Source organism: Arvicola amphibius, chromosome 2 (assembly GCF_903992535.2).
Source record: "Arvicola amphibius chromosome 2, mArvAmp1.2, whole genome shotgun sequence".
In the NCBI taxonomy this organism is placed as follows: Eukaryota; Metazoa; Chordata; class Mammalia; order Rodentia; family Cricetidae; genus Arvicola; species Arvicola amphibius.
The window spans coordinates 51,158,777-51,179,370 of NC_052048.2; the positions used below are offsets into that span (position 1 = coordinate 51,158,777).

Consider the following 20,594-nt stretch of genomic DNA (forward strand, 5'->3'; position numbering starts at 1 on the left):
AAATATCACCTGTTAAGTTGAGAGCTAGTATAGTCAAACTTGGACTCTCCAGGCAGATTTTATAACTTATCTATACCAAGCAAACAGTCCTCAACTGCTCAGAGATGTAGGGAATGTGGTATTTAAATATTTAATTTTTAAAAGACTTTTCATGACAACAAGAGACTGGTTGGCTCCTAGCAGCAGCACTCTACTTCATCTAAAGAAGACAGAAGACAGATGGGCACAGAACAACATCCATCCACAATTCATTTCAACTGCCAAGCACTGGCCACTGGGCAAAACTGCCTTTCATCTAAACTGAAGATTTCCAGACAGTGAACAGAATCATTGGAATCGACAGCCTAGATGCTCAGGTCAAGGTAGGCTTGTCTTCCTACAGATTTCTTAGCCCACAGGGTCTTTTGGAACCTGGCAGGCCCTGCGCTAAACATCAAAAGAAAAACATGACCCTCAGTGACCATGGAGGATCTTGAGGAGTAGCTCTAGGTGCCAACCAAGTAAGTTCTCTGTTGTTTTTTTAATCAATAACTCAAGTAAAAATTTATCCTTCTCAAAGATTTCTTATGCAGTTTGACAGCTGAGAGGTTTTGTTGTTTTAAAAGGACAACCTTACCAATCAAATTTTTCTAAAATACAAATACAAGTTATAAAGGTGTGAGGACAAGTGCACACTATCAAATTTCTCTCTCCTGCTGCCTTTCATAGTCTTAAAGATACTTTCATTATGAAAAAAATATCTGTCACAGTCATTCTGATATAAATATGCTACTGTTTATATAATGTATATTTCTAAAACTTATGTTTTCACAAACCCAAAGAATTCTTATGAGTTCCAGGGATCTGAATTGAAGGATCCACCTTAAACAGGTCAGATACACTTTTCTCAATTCCCTGGTCCTAAAATTTTTTTCCCCTAAACTTAACTTTGTCCTCTGTTTTGGCAATACCTTAAACAGGTGTAAGAGACACTAGACATTTCCATACCACAAACACCAGACAGGAGCAAAGAGACAAGCTACTCCAGGATATGACCAGCATCCAGCTTTCTCAGGTTCTCCCCCAAGATAATGCCCACAAATAAGCAGGAAGCAGTCTTGAGAATCCACTGCCCCAATTCCTTTAACCTGTTGTGCCTAACCTCCCACGTTTTTATTATAAAAAAGAGATGGGAATATAATGGTCTGTCCTGTCCCTTTAAGAGACAAGCCCTGCCCACTCCCTCCCTCATCTGCTGAGGCAAGCAGGTTTTCCTTCTGCTTCCAGACTGCAAGTCTTTCCTTTTTATCTCTCTGTCCAGAAAATCCAGCTTCTGTCTCTCTCCCTTCTCCCCACTTCTCCCCTTCTCCGTCCCCTCTCTCTCTCTGTCTCTGTCTCTCTCTCTCCCTCTGCTCCTCTCCCTTCTCCTTTTCCCTGCTTTCCCTTTCCCCTCCATAACCCACTAAATAAATACACACTTTCTGTGCATGGTGGGCCTAATTGGTCTCTCTTACCTGCCACGCAGATTCCTGCTTGGGACCTGGCTACCTTCATGGCCCTCGGTGTTCTCTTGCCTGCTGCCCACTGCCACCACTCGGGGACCTGTGGCATTTGATTTTTACCATAAAACTTTCTGTTTTCTCCAGAGATCTTGCCCAATGTAGTGTGCTAACATGAGGAGGGCAAACAACTGTAATTAGTGATTTTGCATGCAGTGCATGTTGCATGCAGTTCTCATGTTGACCCTTGCTTTGGAGTCTTTATCTACTATACTGGGAGACTGCAGAGGAATAAAACAGTTTTCACCACAGATTAAGGTCCAGTCTCACCAGTACACACATTCCCAGAAACCATGTGTATCTAGAGCCATAAAAATACTATAATTGAGAGGGAAAGTAAGTTTCAGCAGGATGCTGACATGTGCTGTGTGAATGGCTGTGGCAGAAACACCATTTTCTCCCATCCTACACAGATTGTAAAGAGGGTGAGATTCAAATGCAAGTCATGTATTTATGTGACCTTTAGGTGAAACAATTTTTGTATATTTTATTAAGAAGTAAAAGTGGGCTAAAAATAATTCCTATCTCACAGCATTTTTATTAGCTCACACAGGATATTTGTAAAATGCTCCCAATAGTACCTGCCATATTTAATCAAGTCTGAGATGTTATCACTTCTCTGACATACCACGGTGACTCCTAAGGATTTTAAGCAGTATCAATGTTGTACTATTTTCTCCTAGGTTAGAAGACAAAAAAATAAGTCTTCGAAACAAGGAAGTACAATGGATTGGTTCATATAAGTAAAGGCAATCTAGAGTCAGGCAAAATGATCATTCAGGGAGGCCTGAAACAATTCTAAGTTTGAACAGAAGATAATCCACTTGTGTTTGTGCATAGTAATCCAAACAGCAACAGAGCACCAAGCCAACCATATTATTAGTGGAGGTCCAAATTACTTGTTAACTTTTCTAAGAAGTTATTAAAGCATATTTCTTTCATTTTCTAAATGAAGCATAGAGCTGCCTTCATTATGGCCTCTCTAGGATCATTTAATAATCTCGTAGGACTTTCTGCTTGTTGTGGCCAGAATGCTGATGCCGTTGTCCAGTATATGTGTTGAATTCCTAACCTTGAGTATGGTTGCATTTGGAGGTAGGGCTATAATATCTCCAATTTCATTTGCATTTTTATGTTGCAGAGAAAATGGCTATCTTTAGTTCTGTGTGGTATACCATAGTCACACAGATCAGCTCTGATGTGTAGAAGGAGCAGCAGAGGGCTGCTTCCCGCTAGCTTTACCCAAAATAATTACACGGAAACTGTATTCATTTAAACACTGCCTGCCCCATTAGTTTCAGCCCTTTATTGGCTAATTCTCACATCTTGCTTAACCCATTTCTATTAATGTGTGTAGCACCATGATGTGGTAGCTTACCAGGAGAGATCTTAACCTGCGTCTGTCTCAGAGAGGAGAGGCATGGCTACTGCCTGAGGCATCTGCCTCACTCTGTTTTCTTTCTCCCACAATTCTGTTCTGTCTACTCCGCCTACCTAATTTTCTGTCCTATTAAAGGGCCAAGGCAGTTTCTTTATTAACCAATGAAAGTAACATAGACAGATGACTCTCCTCATCACTGGTATCTTTTTGGGAGGGGGTCACTAGAACGGCTTTGCTTGCAAGCTCATGTATGGATCTTGGCAATGGAATTTAGGTGCTCATACCACAGTCATCCCTAAGTAAGGGATGCGATCACCAGGGATGGAAGTTTCCTGAACTTTGACCTGCCAGGGCACTGTTTCTCCTGCATATTCTTGGTGATGAAGACAAGCATGGTATCCATGGTATCCATTCTACTCCAGTGTCTATGGACTGTGAAAATCATGTTTGTTAACTGTTTGTAATGGAACAGTATATGAGGGGGTAGTATGAATTTGTGACACTTGACTAGTACTCGATGTTGTCTGTGTAAATGTAGGACATGTATGTGTATATATGTACACCAACAGAGTCCAAATCACTCAATCAGAGTAGTGACTAAGCCTATGTATGAAGGACATAGTTTCTACAGCTGACTATTTCCTAAAAGTCATCAAGGCTAGAGAAATGAGGAGAACTGGGAAAATACGGGATATGCCTAGAATGTTCTTGTGGGCCAGAAGCTTAGTAAATTGTTTAAGAAAATAAGATCCATATCAAAATAATACAGCAGTCGTGCAAAGGTTGTTCCCCTGTGCAGATTTGGGACAATTTGAATACTAATAGAGAATCATTCTTATAACCATCAAATTAATGATTGATTCAGGTATAAATTATCAATGGATTCTAAAATCAGAGGATTGGAGACTGACGAATGAATGTATATAGTTTCAATGTTTCTCTTCTCAAAATTTATATTAAGTTAATACATAAATAAAAATATAAAGAATAATGATATAGAAATTAGAGAAAATAGAATTTCACAACAACAAAGCCTGACAGTTACCTGGTGATTAAAGCTAACATTGTAAGAATGGGACAATAGGCCATCATGTGTCCCCTGGTGTGAGGAGAACATGGAGTTGCTGTCAGGCTACTTGGCTAAAAGCGAATGACTCGAGTCTAAGAAGAAAGCTTATTAAAAAAAATCAAAGAGGGAAAAATGTGTAAAGTGACTGCCATGTGTTCTTTAAGACTGCCATGTGTTCTTTAAGAATGCCAAGGTCAAGGAAGATTTGTCAGATTGAGGAATAGATTCTGATTAAAGGAAGCTAATGGCATGTAACAGCTGGATGTGAGGTGTGCTACTTTAGTAGTGTCTGGGCAGGGCAGATAAAGCCATCGTTGGGCCATCCTGCATGTATAGATGTTGCACAACAGCGCACATCAGAAACTGTTCTGACTAATTATATGAGGATGTCATTTTTAGAAGATATTCGCTGATGTCCTGAAGCCTGTAACGGTGCAGTCTGGCAGGTGAGACGGATCATGAATGATACATCAGGTGTGGTCGCAAGCAAACTGGTAAATCTGGGTGAACAGTTATTTTCTATTGCTGCTCTAACAAGTTGTCATCAAGGCAGTGCCTCATCCCAGAAGAGAAGTCTGGGTTTGGCTGATTGTCCCCTAGACTCTTGTGTCTGAGATGCCAACAGTCACAATATCAACAGAGCTGCAGTCCGTTGCAGACGCTGTGGCGATGCAACAAATAGCCTCATTACGGCTATTTGAGGAATTCGTGTCTGATGAGACGGAAGTCACTAGTTCATCCACACGTGGCTTCCTCCATCTGCAAGCTTACAGCGGTTCTCAAGCCCATGCCTCCTTTCAGTCTTTCCACTTTTAAGGGCTCAAGGGATTATATTGTGTCTATCTGGATAATCCGGGATCTGCTTCTTTAAAAATCAACCAATCAGCAGTCTTAATTACTTCAACATCTCTCAGGCCAGGTAATGAATGAAAAATAACCACAAGAGTTCTGGAGTATTCTGCATCTTTCTTATTAATTTTAAGTTAATTTGAGATGCCATCAAAAGGGAATGCTACCAAGATGCATAGCATAGCTGTGTTCTCTCTCATTACTTCCTAGGCCACCACGTCATCAAGCAGGGTACCTGTGAGGTGGTCGCCGTACACCGCTGCTGCAATAAGAACCGCATAGAGGAACGCTCTCAAACTGTCAAATGTTCCTGCTTCCCAGGCCAGGTGGCTGGCACAACTCGAGCACAGCCTTCTTGTGTTGAAGGTAAGAGCCTTTCTGGTCAGTCTCTCTAGGACTTCAAAAGGACTGAAAATCAATCTGTAGAAATCCATGGTGCTTTGAGGGAAGTATCTGTCCAAAACTTAACAGAAATCTGAGCTCCAAGAATCTCTTGATGAATAAGGCAAGACTTTAATAGTATCTCTCAAGAGGTCTCTCTCTCTCTCTCTCTCTCTCTCTCTCTCTCTCTCTCTCTCTCTCTCTCTCTGTGTGTGTGTGTGTGTGTTTCATTATGGGATAGTTGGGAAGGCATGCTTTAAAGCTACTTTGCTTTGCTCACATATCTCCAAATGCTACTTAGACCAAGCACTTCTTTCTTTCATCTCCCTTTGTATATATGTCCCCTACTGTTTTCATGGAACTGGTTCTGGGATTCTCTATAAATATCCAAATATCCATGGAGGCTCAAGAGCATCATTTAAAAGTGATGGAAGGTGTTTACCAGCTGTGTGCATCCTCTTGCAAGTTGCAGTCATCTAACCTGTAATGTCTAAAACAATATAGATACTATGTGATTATTTTATATTTTATGGAGATAAAATTCTGTATGTTTTCAGTACACATATATTTAAAACAAAGTAATTTCTATCTGTGATCACTTAAGCCGGAGGATATCTGATCAATGTCCATGGAGAGGTGACTATACTTAGAACTGGTAGTATGGCCTTTTACTTCCTGCTTAGTGGTGCACAGCAATGTCCCCCTTGTTACTAATATCCTTTCATCACTTCTAGTTTTTCATGTTTTAAAGTTTATTTTTTTAAAAAATTTTATGTGTATGAATGTTTTGCTGGCATGTATTCATGTGCACTATGTGCATACAGTGGCAGGGGAGGCCAGAAGAGAGTGTCAGAACCCCCACAATTGGAGCTTTATATGGGTGATGGGAACTAACTCTGGGTCCTCTGCAAGATCAGCAAGTACTTTTAACCATGGAACCACCTTTGCAGGGCCTACTTTATTGTGTTAACACTCATTTATAAAACATCTTTGGAGCAGCTTTCCTGACAATAGTTTGGGATTATGTATTATTCATTGGTAGTCTCCAAGTCCCCTAGCAGAGTATTATACCAATAGCTTGTGTATGAGAGAGAATATACATAAAATGAATGACCACTCATGGTTGTATGTGGAGGTCTGGGATTGATTCTGAGTTCCATGGCTCTTATAGCAGACACCTTGCTGGAAACACATTTCTGTCCTCACGGGAAGACAACTTGATCTGCAGTTGTCTGGAGGCTTCATGAGTCTGGCATCGCAAGCTCAGGAGTCTTTGAGATACCTTTTGAAAGTTCAGCAGCAAAGACACAAACAACCAGATTCTTAATGCTGCATCTTATTGCACAGTCAGTGATAATAACAGACTCCACTCCCCAAAACACAGAGACACACCCACATTTATGCACTGGGTGGTTACAGTTTTACAATGAACCTCTCCACCATCTTTCAAGGGGAAAGTGCAAAGGGAAACTTTTCCCTCTGTCATTCCATATCAAAAGCCTTGAGGTCGATTGTATTGCTGAATTTAGACTTTATAAGGATAACATGGTACATATCTCATCTGTCTTAGTTAGGAGACACCATGACCATGACAGCTCTTATAAAGGAAAACATTTAATTGAGTGGCTTACAGTTCAGAGGTTTAGTTCATTATTGTGGTGTGACATGTTGGTGTGCAGGCAGATATGGTATGGGAGAAGGAGCTGAGAATTTTATATCTTGATCTTAAGGCAACAGGAAGTAGACTGAGGCATTGGGCATGGCTTGAGCATATATAAGACCTCAAAGCCCATCCCTCAGTGACACATTTCCTTCAACAAGACCATATCTATGCCAATAAAGCCAAACCTCCTGCTAATGCCACTCCCTATTAGTTTATGAGGTCCAATAACATTCAAACTACCATACCATCTATTACCTAACAGACACACTTTAATCTACATGTGAAAATCATAGAGAGTACAATTTCTGCAGTGAAATACGTGAATCTTCATGTAATATGGCATATGGCAAGATGGATAACCTTATGTTAAGGCAAGGAGCTTTCACTATCATCTCCAGAAACCTTTGCCTCTTCAGAGCTTTGTAGATTAAAGGATAATAGACCTATAAAAGGGCTAAGGAGCTTTAACATTTATAAAACAAAACAACCTGACACTTCAGGATAGACATTTAACACGGACACTCAGTCATTGCACTTTGAGTGTCTGGGAAGTGAGCCACCAGTGGAACATTCATATTAGCCTCCTCAAACCCCAAGACTCAGCAACATCATGAAAGAGAGGATGGAAAGATTGTAAGAGCCAGAGATCGGGGAGGATGGGAGCCAAAGAGTGTCTTCTGGGTATGACAGGACCACTGCACTCAAACCTATATGATCATGTCAGTCAGCATTCTGGCATGGACTCAGGAGGGACTCAGGAACCCCCACCTCTACCTGAGAAGGAATGTTTAACATTTGATTGATGTGGAATGTCCTCCTGTGTGCTGTGAATGTGTTTTATTACCGTTGGTTAATACAGAAGCTGCATTGGCCAATGGCAAGGCAGAATATAGCTAGGTGGGATATCCAAGGAGAAATAGAGGGAGAAGGAAGGAGGAGTCAGGAGAGATGCCATTAGTCACTGAAGGCGTAAGATGCCAGAGCATTACTGGTAAACTACAGGGCATGTGGCAATGTGCAGATTATTAGAAATGGGTTAATATATATGTAGAGCTAGCTAGTAAGATGCCTGAGACATTGGTCAAACAGTTTGTAATTAATACTAAGCCTCTGAGTGGTTATTCGTGAACTGGTGGGTGGGAGAGAAACCTCCAGTTACATTTGATGGCTTCTGGGGGTGGGAGCATCAGTGTTTGTAAGAAGACTGTCCCTGGTCTTCCAGGGATGGTCTTCCATGTTCCAGCAGATGACCTTAAAACGGTGACTGTACTGGTAATACAATCAGAAACCAGTGAACTTTAAAAAACAGCAACAAGAGTATAAACAGTTGGGAAAGGTAAGAAGGTTGGGGGTGGACCCAGAATGAGTGAGAGAGAGGAGTATTGGTGAATAAAATCAATATGACATTTTCAAAGCATGAATAAAAAATATTAAAATGATACTTAAACTCTCCAAGTTACTCTATCCTCAACCAGGACCACAGAGACTATTAATTTTTTCCATTTAATAGTAGTATTCCAAGTCCTATGTGTTCTGTCTCCTTCTGCCTCGCACATCAGCTCACTTTTCCCCATCCCCACACCTGCTAACTCCTTACTCCAGAGGCCAACATACATTTTGCTCTCTTGAGTCCTTGACTTCTGGTTTCCATCCCACATCTAGAATGAGCTGTAAAAACAGACTGGACCTGTCACTCTTGTGCTAAAACACACTTAGGCAACCAGTCTGTAAGATGAGCTTCAGATTCTGTTCCACGCTCAAGGACATTTCCAAGCTCTTACTCTGTCTCCATTTCCCCTCTCACTTCCTCTGCCTCGGCCACCCCAGAGCATGCTGCTTTCCACGCACCTCTGCTCCAGGATATACATGTGGCTTACTGAATGCCTCTGTACTTTCAAATCTTCTGTATCGTTTGGTTTCTTTCTATACCATTTTTCTGCAAAACCCCGCTGTGTGCATACCCTGCTGTGTGCACTCCCTGCTGTGCGCACACCCTCCTGATAGTCTGCAAGCAGTGTTTTTCACCTTCCGGCACAGGCTGGCCATGGACTAGTTTTAGCCTGATAAAGAACTGACTCGTCCTAACTAATCGTTGATGGTAACAGCTACCTTTTTCTCTGTGGGCTTGCTTGAAACCTCTTCTAAGGAAGTGATGAATCATAATGTGGACTATTTTTATATCCTGTCTAGCCTAGCATCTTCGGAGAAAAAGTTTTACATGTAGTATTTTGCAGTTGTCAGCACTTGTAGTAGAACTCGCAAACTACTGACATGATGATGATTTCTGTTGCCACCTTCATCTCAGTAAAGGAAATATACGAACACCCCAAGTCTCCCCCACAAAGAAAGAATGTGAATACTCTAGATCTCTCCCCACCTGTAAAATAATAAACATACCCAAACCCCATTTTTGTCTTTCACCCTGGGAATAGCTATAATATTTAGTATATTTTTGGTGTATCTATACATTTTAGAGATAGAGTATAGATTGCAATTATCAATGTATGTTTTGTATGGTTTCTTATGTCCACCTAACTTCTTCTATCAGTATTGGATTATAGATATGTGTATTGATCTGACTTGGTTTTTTAATCAACCCCACAGAATTCTATTGAAGGGATTGACTGTAACTAAGCTATTCCTCCATTGATGGGTATTTTTACTGTGTCTATAGTAAATCAAACACATTCATAGACCAGCTACATGACTGATATTTCAAGCATTTAAGATCAGTAAGTGATGACTGACAATCATTTATTTGGTACTTGATGACCCTCTATGCAGTTCTGTTGGGCAGGACTTTCCGTGTTGATACAAATGTTCTCTTTCTCAAGAGAAATGGTGACCCACATGTGACTAGTATGAACTGAAATGGGCATGAAGCTTCATATTAGATAGGACACCATTTGATTTATGTAATATGTAACTTCAATATAACATTTATGGCCAGAGACTACCAAGCAGTATCCCAAAGAGAACTGACTGCACCTTCTTGTTCTCCTCCCCCATACCTAGCTTTCTTTGGTAAACAGCCATGATCAAAGAATGTTTATTGGCTCCAAGTCACTGAGAGAGCACAGACATTTTAAGCTTTAGTTAGGATGTACATCTGTTTCCTTTCTATCCAGCCATCTATCCTTTATCTGTTTTCATTAGGGCTTTTTTAGCTTTACCTGCTTAATCTTTATCCCATAATAATTATGCAGTATCATGTTAATTGGTGTGTGGTTAGACCCATTCTCTGCTGATATGTCCTTCTTATCTTATTTGTAAATAAGAATAGAGAGAATATAAAACATAAAATTCACTAGAATTTACATTTAAATTAAATCAAAGGCACGGAGATGTTGGAGCAGGGTACTAATTAATGTTGACATAGAAATTGGAATATCCTTTCGCATTATTGTTAATCCACACCACAGATACTTATCTAGTGCTTTCATTGCTTTTCTGTAAAAGCTTAGACTTCGTTAGTTAAATACAAATCTTAGATATTTTTATCCAAAATCACCCTGGTTTTAAAATTACAATTAGCTCTGAATTATTTAAATTCATCTTTAACAACATTGGGGATATTGAAGGAGGAAGAGGGATAATTTTGAACCATGGTTCTTTGTGTCCTGAAACAGATAGTTGTTCTGTGGGTAAGAGCTCTTAATTTAAAATCCTACACTGGCATATACAAGGCCATTCTCTGATGGGAGCAATGATCTGTACATTTGTCAAAACACAGCCCTATAGCAGTAATGCTGACTGGCCTTATGATAACACGAGATAAATATACACTACAAGAAATCTTAATTTATTTTTGTCAAAATGAATGCTTCATAAATATCGGAATTAAAACAGATTAATAAGACAAAAGCCTTGTGATGAAAGATAGTTACTTTTAAAGGCATTTTAAAGTATTTTGATAAAGTTTTTCTGCCTTTCTCACTTGTGAGGACTGGTTTAATTATGGAAGAGTGTACAGTTTGGACCAAACAGTTCCATGGCAATGGAGGCCATGAGATGAGACAGGATCTCTCTTTATAATGTGTTCTCACTGTTAAAGTTTTGGTTGGGTTTATTCTCCTTGCCACTGAGTTTCTGTCAGGGGCAGTCAGGACAATGGCAGTGAAGCTTACTTCACAAGAGTATCTTGGGAGTTGGCAGGATGTACATCTTGAGTCTCTTGGATCATTTATCAAGTTTTAATTGAGCTCCTTGATGTTGGCCTTACCCTACATGCTGGGGATAGGGTAATAGTGGACTCTAGTACCACTTCCAAGAAGCCCGTAGTATACAAGGAAAGAGGGACAGATAAGCTCACATAAATGCAGAATTCTATGGCAAACAGAGAAGGCCACCTGAGGACCCCATGAGAAGCAATGGGTCTTAACTGCCTAGGTGGGAGTTGACAAAGGAGGAGAAGGGAAAGAGACAGCACAAAGAGTAAGTGGGTGACTGAGCAAGCATGTTTCTTTGGAGATTGGAGGAACACAGAGCCCTGGAAATTGGGGTGGGATTTCACTGCTTCTGGGAGTTCACATTTTAGGAGAGTGGAGGAAGCAGATTATGTGCCAGTAGAAAAACAGGAATTGCTATGGACTAAGTTCCTATAGAGCTCCCTTTGACTGCTGAAAGGGCAGGTGTGGTCCCCACATTTTATAGGCCCCCTCCTCAGGAAGGCTACATGGGGAGCCCTGGATTTGTGTCTCTATGAGTGACAGCAAGTGAGTGCATACACATTTCAGAAGGGCTGCATTGTCCATAGTGGGGGCAGGTAGGGAGACATGGAGTAGAGTTGCTGTGCCCTTTACTGTGGATTAGGATTCCTTCCACCAACCAAAAGTCTCCCTTTTTTTTGAGTTTGCCTATAAAGTATTAAATATCTATGACTGAGAAACATGGATTTTTGTGCCCCCTATGGGGCATTAGGGAAACTGGGAAAGTGTTTATTGGTACCTGTTATGTAGAGGCTATAGAGGTACAGCTGTTGCCAAACAGTTCACAGTGCATAGGGTAGGAGACTGTACAGGAAAGAATTATCGAATCTCAAATGGCAAGGTTAAGGAACCCTGACTTTGAAGTTCCAATGTCTCACATGTATTTGTGAGTCTGTGTTTGGCAAGGAGGAATCACTTAAATCATTAAAAACAAAAATACCAAGAGTTACACAAACTCAAGGCAAACAAAATTTTAACATGGAGAAACGGAAGCAGGTATGATGTCTGAGCCTAGCTGAGGGGCCATGGGTACTTGGTGGCTGTTGAAAGAAAGTCAGTTTTGATTAATGGTTTGACACCTGGTCTCTTTACCACACTCCAGGGGCAGGTCTTGTGCCCAGAGTATTTTGACAACATAAACTGAACATGATGGGATGGTGCGGGAGAATTGTCTGTAATCTGTTCAATCATGTTTTAAATAAAATGCTGATTCTCCAGGCAGAAAGTGTAGGCTGGGAAACCAGACAGGAAGTAGAAATTATGTAATGAGAACAGGAGAATTCTGGGAAGGAGGAAGTTGATTCCTCCCACTCCTGCCCAGATCACTGAAGCAGCAGGATGTGATCTGCACCACTGAAAAAAGGTACTGAGCCACATGGCTAACATAGATCAGAAAAATGGGTTAATCAAGATGTGAGAGTTATCTAGTGAGAGGCTAGAGTTAATGGGCCAATCAGCTTTGTAACTTATAGAGATCTCTGTGTTATTTCTTTGGGGCTTGCCAGTTTTGGGGTACTGGTTGGGAGAGAAACCAACAAACAAACAGGCCTGGCTCATTCATGTTACAATGGGAGAGAGAGAGAGAGAGAGAGAGAGAGAGAGAGAGAGAGAGAGAGAGAGAGAGAGAGAGAGAGAGAAAGAGAGAGAGAGAGAGAGTATGATCTGGGCAGAGGTGGATGAACTTGATTAATGTATCTGGTATAAAATTCTTAAAGACTACATAAAACATTATTTCAATGGTCAAACAAACATAATGGCCGTAACTCTATAAATACAACTAAACTAAGTCAACAAATAAGAGACCAACTCTTGAGAAGGCAGTCCCTTCTTTGTGTCAAAGCAAAATCTCTAGTTACTTGACACTTAGACCTAGAAACACCATAAAAAACCAGGGGGTGCCAATGTCACGATTTTTCCTTTCTGTTAAAACCGGAAGTCCATTACAACTTGAAGATGAGGGCATTTATTATGTGTTTTCCTTAGCCAGGAAGGCATGAATGAGGCTTTTGAAAGAATTTTACTTTGAAAATAGACATAACAGGACATTTTCTTGTTTAGAGTAGATTGTGATGTTCTCTAGCAGGAGTGGCAGACATACCTCCCACAAGGCATTCTCCTGTGGAGAAATGGCCCAGGAAAGTGGGCAGATGTCATTGACAGTTGTTTTAATAGAATCCAACTCCTGGTCTTTCTTCAGTTCAGAGCAAGGCTCCAACTGTTCGAGCAGCTTTTCTTTCTCCATGCTATTTCCTTCTGAGGTCTGACCCCAGTCAGTTCTCAACTTGTTTTTGTTTTGTTTTGTTTTGTTTTGTTTGTTTTTCGAGACAGGGTTTCTCTATAGTTTTGGACCAGATTGGCCTTGAACTCACAGAGATTCACCTGCCTCTGCCTCCTGAGTGCTGGGATTAAAGGTGTGCACCACCACCACCCGGCCAGTTCTCACCTTTGCTGCAGGAATCATAGGCAATCCTCAGTGTGGATGGGCATCCAAAACTGCTTCTTCCTTTTCTGCACTTGCCCCTTCTCTTTCCTGTCTTCAGGAACATTTGCTGTTAGGCCTTTCATCGAGAAACTCCATAGAGATAATCTGTCACTACGGCCCCTTACTGTGTGTTAGATATAAACAGGATTTTGTTTTTGCGAATGTAGCAATTTAAAACTCAAAAGTAGCTTGTTATTTTAACAAGCAACACTTATTAAGCAAACAAAGGAAAACTGGTTTAAAAAATTTCTAAAACTTGCTGGGCGGTGGTGGCGCACGCCTTTAATCCCAGCACTCGGGAGGCAGAGGCAGGCGGATCTCTGTGAGTTCGAGACCAGCCTGGTCTACAAGAGCTAGTTCCAGGACAGGCTCCAAAGCCACAGAGAAACCCTGTCTCGAAAAATCAAAAAAAAAAAAAATTCTAAAACTTGATATTGTGTTTTTTTATCTAAACCTTTAAAACACATATTTTTAAAAATTAGACTAATGTAATAGATATATACATGCAGAATATTCAGGTGCAACACTTTTATTATTTTTTTTCTATTAGAATAAACAAACAACTCAGATCCAATGAGATGTCTCTGTGTAAGGAGATTTGTCACACAAACCCAACACTCAGTTCAATCCCTGGGGCCCATATAAAGGGGAAAGGAGAAAACCAAGGCCACAGCGTTGGCCTCTGAAATCTTCACACATGCCAAAGCATACCCTCCATCGTATACATAATAATAAATCAATATTTTAAAAGGTCAACTCTAATGGATCAAAGAATTTATCATAATACCCAATTTTAGAAACTACTGGCAACACAAAGGCAACACTGGAGGACATTGGTTCAGGCCATGGTTTTCTGGATAATATTCTAAAAGCATGGGAAGTAGAGACAAAAACTAACAGTAGCAAAGGGAACTATCAACAGAGTGGAGACAGCATACAGAATGGCAGGGAACCAATGCCACCTATACGTCTCATTGGGCCAATATGCAGAATCTGTGAAGAAATGAAAAAGAAAGCCCTCAAGAAGTGTTGTGATGGGAGCGGCAGAGGGCTGCTTCCCGCCACCCGGCTAGCTTTACCTAAAATAATTACACGGAAACTGTAATCTTTTAAACACTGCTTGGCCCATTAGTTTCAGCCTCTTATTGGCTAATTCTCACATCTTGCTTTAACCCATATTTAGTAATCTGTGTAGCACCATGAGGTGGTGTCTTACTGAGAAGGATCTTAGCTTGCGTCCATCTCAGAGAGGAGAGCTATGGCATCTGCCTGAGGCATCTGCCTAACTCTGCTTTCTTTCTCCCACAATTCTGTTCTGTCTACTCCGCCTACCTAATTTTCTGTCCTATTAAAAGGGCCAAGGCAGTTTCTTTATTAACCAATGAAAGTAACACATAGACAGATTAATCTCCTCCATCAAAGAAGCAGCAGCCAAATTAAAAAAAAAATGTTAAATGGCTTGAATGTACAGTACTCAGTGAAGAACACAGATGACCAACAAATACATGAAAACATGTTCAGCACCAAGCTATTGGGAAAATGCAAATCAGAATTGTAAGGAGAGACTATTGCAGAATGTGCATCATCTAAAAATTTTAAAAAATAAATGCTGGTTAAGATGTGTATATAAAAAATGAAACTGTGGTATAGTGGAATGGAAATTAACAGAGCTACTATAGCAAATAGCACTGAAGTTTCTAAACTAGCTAAAATAGATCTCTCCTTTAGTCCTTGCATCCTAATCCTGTGTATAGCATGCAAAAGAAAGAAAATCAGTGCACCAAAGAGAATCCTGTGTGTTCCTGTTATAGCTGTTTTTCACAGTTGCTAAGGTATGGAATTGGCCTGGATGCCAATCAACGCATGAAGATCACACAATAGATTCTTAACAAGAGCATCGTGGAATCCTATATGCAGGGCAATGGATGGAACTGGAGGTTGTGCTAAGCAAAAATAAGTCATCTAGATAATTGGAGAAACACTACATGTTCTCTCTCATGTGTAGATAGTAAAATACAAAAAGAAAATTAGACTTTAAATAAAAGAGGGATTACTATGGCTTGGAAAGAATGCCGGGAAATGGGTTCTGAGCAAAGTGAGAAGTAAGGTAGATGAACTTGATTGATTCATGATGTATGTGTATATGGAAATATCAGAGTAATCCCATCAATCCACACATTAAAACCAGCAGTACAGGAATGGCCGTAGTATTTTAACCTTTCTCTAGTAACATGTGAGCATACTTTTTCTGTGACATGAGCATCAGTATTTTCCTACTCAAGTTCCTTTCCATATATGACATCAGAAGTGTCTTGCAACCCCTCAGTTTGAATACGTTTTGGGCATTTCTCTGCAGGACATTGATTTCCTCATTTTTCTCTTCATTCATACTTAGTTCCACACTTTGTTTTATAGTTCTTCCTGCTCTAAGCTTTCCTGTTCCCTGCCTTGCCACCCAATCATTTACCCATAAGCTATGGATCTCCCTGTCCCATCACATTCACTGCCAGTGCAGACGCCTGTCACTGTTCTCATCTGCTTAGAGAATCAGGTCTCAGATAGCCCTGAAGAGCACCTAAAAGGTTTGCCCCAGATACACTCTTCAGCCAGATGCTCAGTGCTCCCCCAGCAGTCTTGCTGAGGTCATCTGGGTCTTCTGGCTTCCAGTTGGGCCACTGACCCGTTGCCCCTTGTGTTGTCCCTTGGTCACATCAGGAACCACATGATGTAGCTTCTTCTAGGTGTTCCATGGAGCTCTGATCCCACTTTTGAGCAAGGCTATTGTTCAAGAAAACATTTTAAAGATAAAAAGTCCTTTCACTTCAGTTATTGTAAGGAGTTGCTAGTTTGTTCCCAGCCACCCAGACTCCTGAAATAACCACACAGAAACTGTATTATTTAAATCACTGCTTGGTCCATTAGCTTTAGCTTCTTATTGGCTAGCTCTCATATCTTAATTTAACCTATTTCTAGTAATCTGTGTATTGCCACGAGGCTGTGGCTTACCATGTAAAGTTCTGGCATCTGTCTCCGGCAGGGCTACATGGCTTCTCTTTTACTCTGCCTTCCTTCCTCCAGCATTCAGTTTAGTTTTCCTTGCCTAGCTAAGTTCTGCCCTGCTATAGTCCCAAAGCAGTCCTTTATTAACCAGTGATATTCACAGCATACAGAGGGAAATCCAACATTATTCAGTTCTAACTCTATGTAAATATAACTATGCTTCATTAACATTTATATAATTTTTCCAGTCTTTTAGATGGTGATTTAAATAGAGGGATAACAACTGTATGTTATTTATCTTGACGTCCATTTGGGACCAGGCCAAAGTGTTCAGGATACAATGAAAAAAACTGGTTGACACTATGAGTATAGTAAGACTCTACATATTACTCACAAATCTAAATTTATTTTATTATTATGTATTAATTCAGGCAGGCACATGGATGTCAGAGGACAATTTTTAATAATCTCTTCTTTTTCTTTCCATCATCCAGGGATTGAATTCAAGTTGCCTGTCTCATGTAGAAAGCACTTTAACCTGATGATATGTCATGCCAACTCAGTTCTTACTGATCTACAATATCATTTTACCACAGCAGAAGAGTTTGAAGGCATCTAGGCCCAAGTAATGAAAAAGGCATAGAATATGAAGAACCTTGATTTGTTCACTGTAGTACACATTCACTAACTACTGTCTATGTTGAGACAGTTATCTTTTCCTACTTTTTCCTTTTTACTGAAAAGATTCTTTTTGCATATGATATATCCTGATTATAGTTTCCTCTCCTACTCCTCCCTGTTCCTCCCCCTCTTCTCTGGACCCACTACCTTCCTGTCTCTCATTAGAAAAAAACAGGTTTCTAAGAGACAACAACCAAACATGACAAAATAAAATAAGATAAAGCAAAAACTATCATATCGAGTTTGAACATGAAAATTCAACAGGAAGACAAGAGTTCTAAGAGCAGGCACAAGAGTCAGACACCCACTTTTTCTAACAGTCAATAGTCCCATAAAAAATGCTACACTAATAGCTAGAATACACATGCAGAGGCTCTGACATAGACCCATGATAACTGTAGAACCATATTTCTACAGGATATGGCAGCCAGGCTCTCAAGCTATAGCTCATACCTGAAGTAGTCACATAGCCTTCCAGACAGGCTATTGCTCCTCTAACAAAGGGTCAGGATGTTGTTTTGCTCATTCTCTGTAATTTGGAGGATGCCTGAATAGAGATGCTAATTCAAGCCTACATGATAGAGCTAGCATATAGACCAGGAAGATGCGACAGAGCAGGCATAGGTAGATGTGGGTGTGACTAGAGACATTCACGTATGCACATATCAAGTCATTATCCCCCCCCCCAATGACTACAGTTAAAATTATAAACATATTACTGTACATTCTGGGAGACTGCTAGGTACAGACTTTGGTAAGTACAGCTTCAAGTTTGGTACCTTTACCATTAATTTACCAACTTAGAAAAAAACTGTTTTTATTTCTGGTTCCATCTACCCTTTGCTGCTTCTGACAGTGCCCCACATAATCAAAAGAGAATAAGTAGGTAAAGGTGCAGAAGTTCCCTGCGTCTACAGGGTGAGATCATTATGATATTTGTAGCTATAAAATATTTTTTTGAGCTTCATGTCCATCCACCTAGTTTAGTAGCAGTCTCTCTGACATCATGAACTCATGTGGGAAGTTCTTTAGTATTGTGTTATTTTTATTGGTTAATAAATAAAGCTGTTTGGCCAGTGGCTTAGCAAAATAGAGCAAGGCAAAAGTTTTAAACACATAGAAAAGAAAAAAAAGACAGAGTTAGGAAAAAAACCATATAGCCACTTCAGGAGACATATGCTGGACACTGGATGAAACCTTGTCAGTAGACCACAACTACATGGCAACACACAGATTAATAAAAATGGGCTAATTACACTTATGTTATTGGCCAAAGAGTATTGCAGTTAATATAGTTTTTGAGTGTTTATTTCGGGTTTGGGCAGTCAGGAAACAAACTAGTGGTCTCTACCGACAAATAGGCACCCAATGTGGTTAACTACATTCATGTAAAATCTTATATGCTATAGAGATTTCCATTGGTATGGATCTTGTTTTATTGATACAAATTTAAGATCAATCTTGATTAAGGTATTTTGTTTGTGAAGCTCATTTAAAAATGTAATGTATAATTTAAAAATATAGGTTATTAGATAGTCATCTATAATAGTCAAGTTTGCAGTCACGTTAGTTAGGTTTTCTAGATATATAAAGATATATTTTAGAGGGATATATATTCTTCAAACCTTTCAAAGACTAACAAAATATAGCATTTAAAAATGTTTAAGAACTTAGAACTTTTCATGACAAGGAGTCTCATCTCCTTCTGGTGGCACCAATCTATTTCAGGAGAATGATGGGCATTGAAGAGGGTCCTTATGGAGTTTGCTAGCCATTTGGGCAAAAAACTGCTCTTATCTGGACTGCTTGATATTATGCTATATGAACTAGACATGCAGGATCCACAGAAAAATGACTGCTAAACTTGCTTAAAGGTGAGACAGTCCTCCAGGGTTTCTACTTCATAAAAGAGTCTGCAAGACATTCTACAGGACACACAAAATAGGTGACTAACAAACTGCCAATATATGTGGTACTGTCTTTAAAATTTCTTGCTTCATGGAAAGGTCTGCCAGATACTATGGGCCTGTAGGCTAAACATGGATGCTCCAACAATTCAAAAGAGCTTCAGGTAAGTGTCCAGGCAGGGAGACATCTCTGTCATTCTAAAGTTTTAAAAGTTTCTTACAATGCACTTCCTTTTTACTTAGGTAATATTATATCCTTCTGAAGTCTTTAATGAAATTAAAATTAAATAGTTATAATTTTCCTTAGTTACAATAAAAGATAATATAATATTGTAAATATAATTCTTACTTAATACCTGTTTTGTTATATGCAATTTTACTTTGTTCAAGTTAAAACCTTCCTTTTTATTTAGACAGAGGAGGGAAAATGATGTGGGAAGTCCTTCTGTATATGTTTTGCTTTTGCTGGTTAATAAATAAAGCTGTTTTGGCCAGTGGATTAACCAAATAGAGCAAGACAAAAATTCCAAACAGATAAAAAAGAAAAGAAGGGTGGAGTCAGGAAAAAGACATATAGCTACCGCAGGAGACAGATGCCTGACACTGCATGAAACCTTGTCGGTAGACCACAACCACATGACAATACACAGATTGATAAAAATGGGTTAATTTAAGTTGTAAAAGCTAGCTAAAAATACACTTAAGCTACTGGACAAACAGTATTGCAATTAATATAGTTTCTGTGTGTTTATTTCGGGTCTGGACAGCTGGGAAACAAATGAGCGGTCTCTGCCTACAATAAACAACCTGTAAGACAACATACTACTTTCTATCTTGGCACACACTGATTTAAACATGGAATGATTAATATAGATGACAAATCTATATGACTCAGGTATAATTGCTGTTGATTGGGGCCATCAGCTGGTAGCCCAGAAGCAGTGGCTACATAAGGAAAGGAGAAAATCTGACTCTTTTAGAAAGTTGTGAAACAATTCCATGTTCATCACATTGTATTACCTTACAGTGTTTTAATAGACTGATGTTCTGTATATTGTTACTTTTTTTTTTAAAAAAATAAGGTTTTGTTTCTGATGGACATCTCTTGAATAAAGGAAGAGGTATATATTTATTTAAAGGTCAGTATGTGGGCTCTGATGTTAGACTGTTGCCCCAGGTCTTTTCTGAAAACTAGAGTTTTCAAGCTAGGAGGAAAAAAACAAAATAAAACAGCAACCTCAGCTTTGGAGGAAAATTTAAACAAGAAAATACAGGATAAGCAATTAGCAAGGAACCCGAAACTCAATGAGGAAAGTTACCCTTAGCATATATGGAGCCTGAACTTTATATTTTTATTTACTTGCCATTGATGGTCGTTCTTATAACACTGAGTCTGCTCTGTTTTCTCTATAAAATATCATGTAATCTAGATGGA

General features: G+C 39.6%; 1 protein-coding gene across 1 annotated transcript in view; it reads left to right on the forward strand.

The window, feature by feature from the left end:
- The window catches only part of Tafa4 (TAFA chemokine like family member 4), a 153,805-nt gene that overhangs the window by 121,274 nt on the left and 11,937 nt on the right, over positions 1 to 20,594 (forward strand). Inside the window, exon 2 of the mRNA XM_038319287.1 lies at positions 5,048 to 5,203. Coding sequence (XP_038175215.1) covers positions 5,048 to 5,203 — 156 coding nt within the window. The remainder of the gene's footprint in view (positions 1 to 5,047; positions 5,204 to 20,594) is intronic.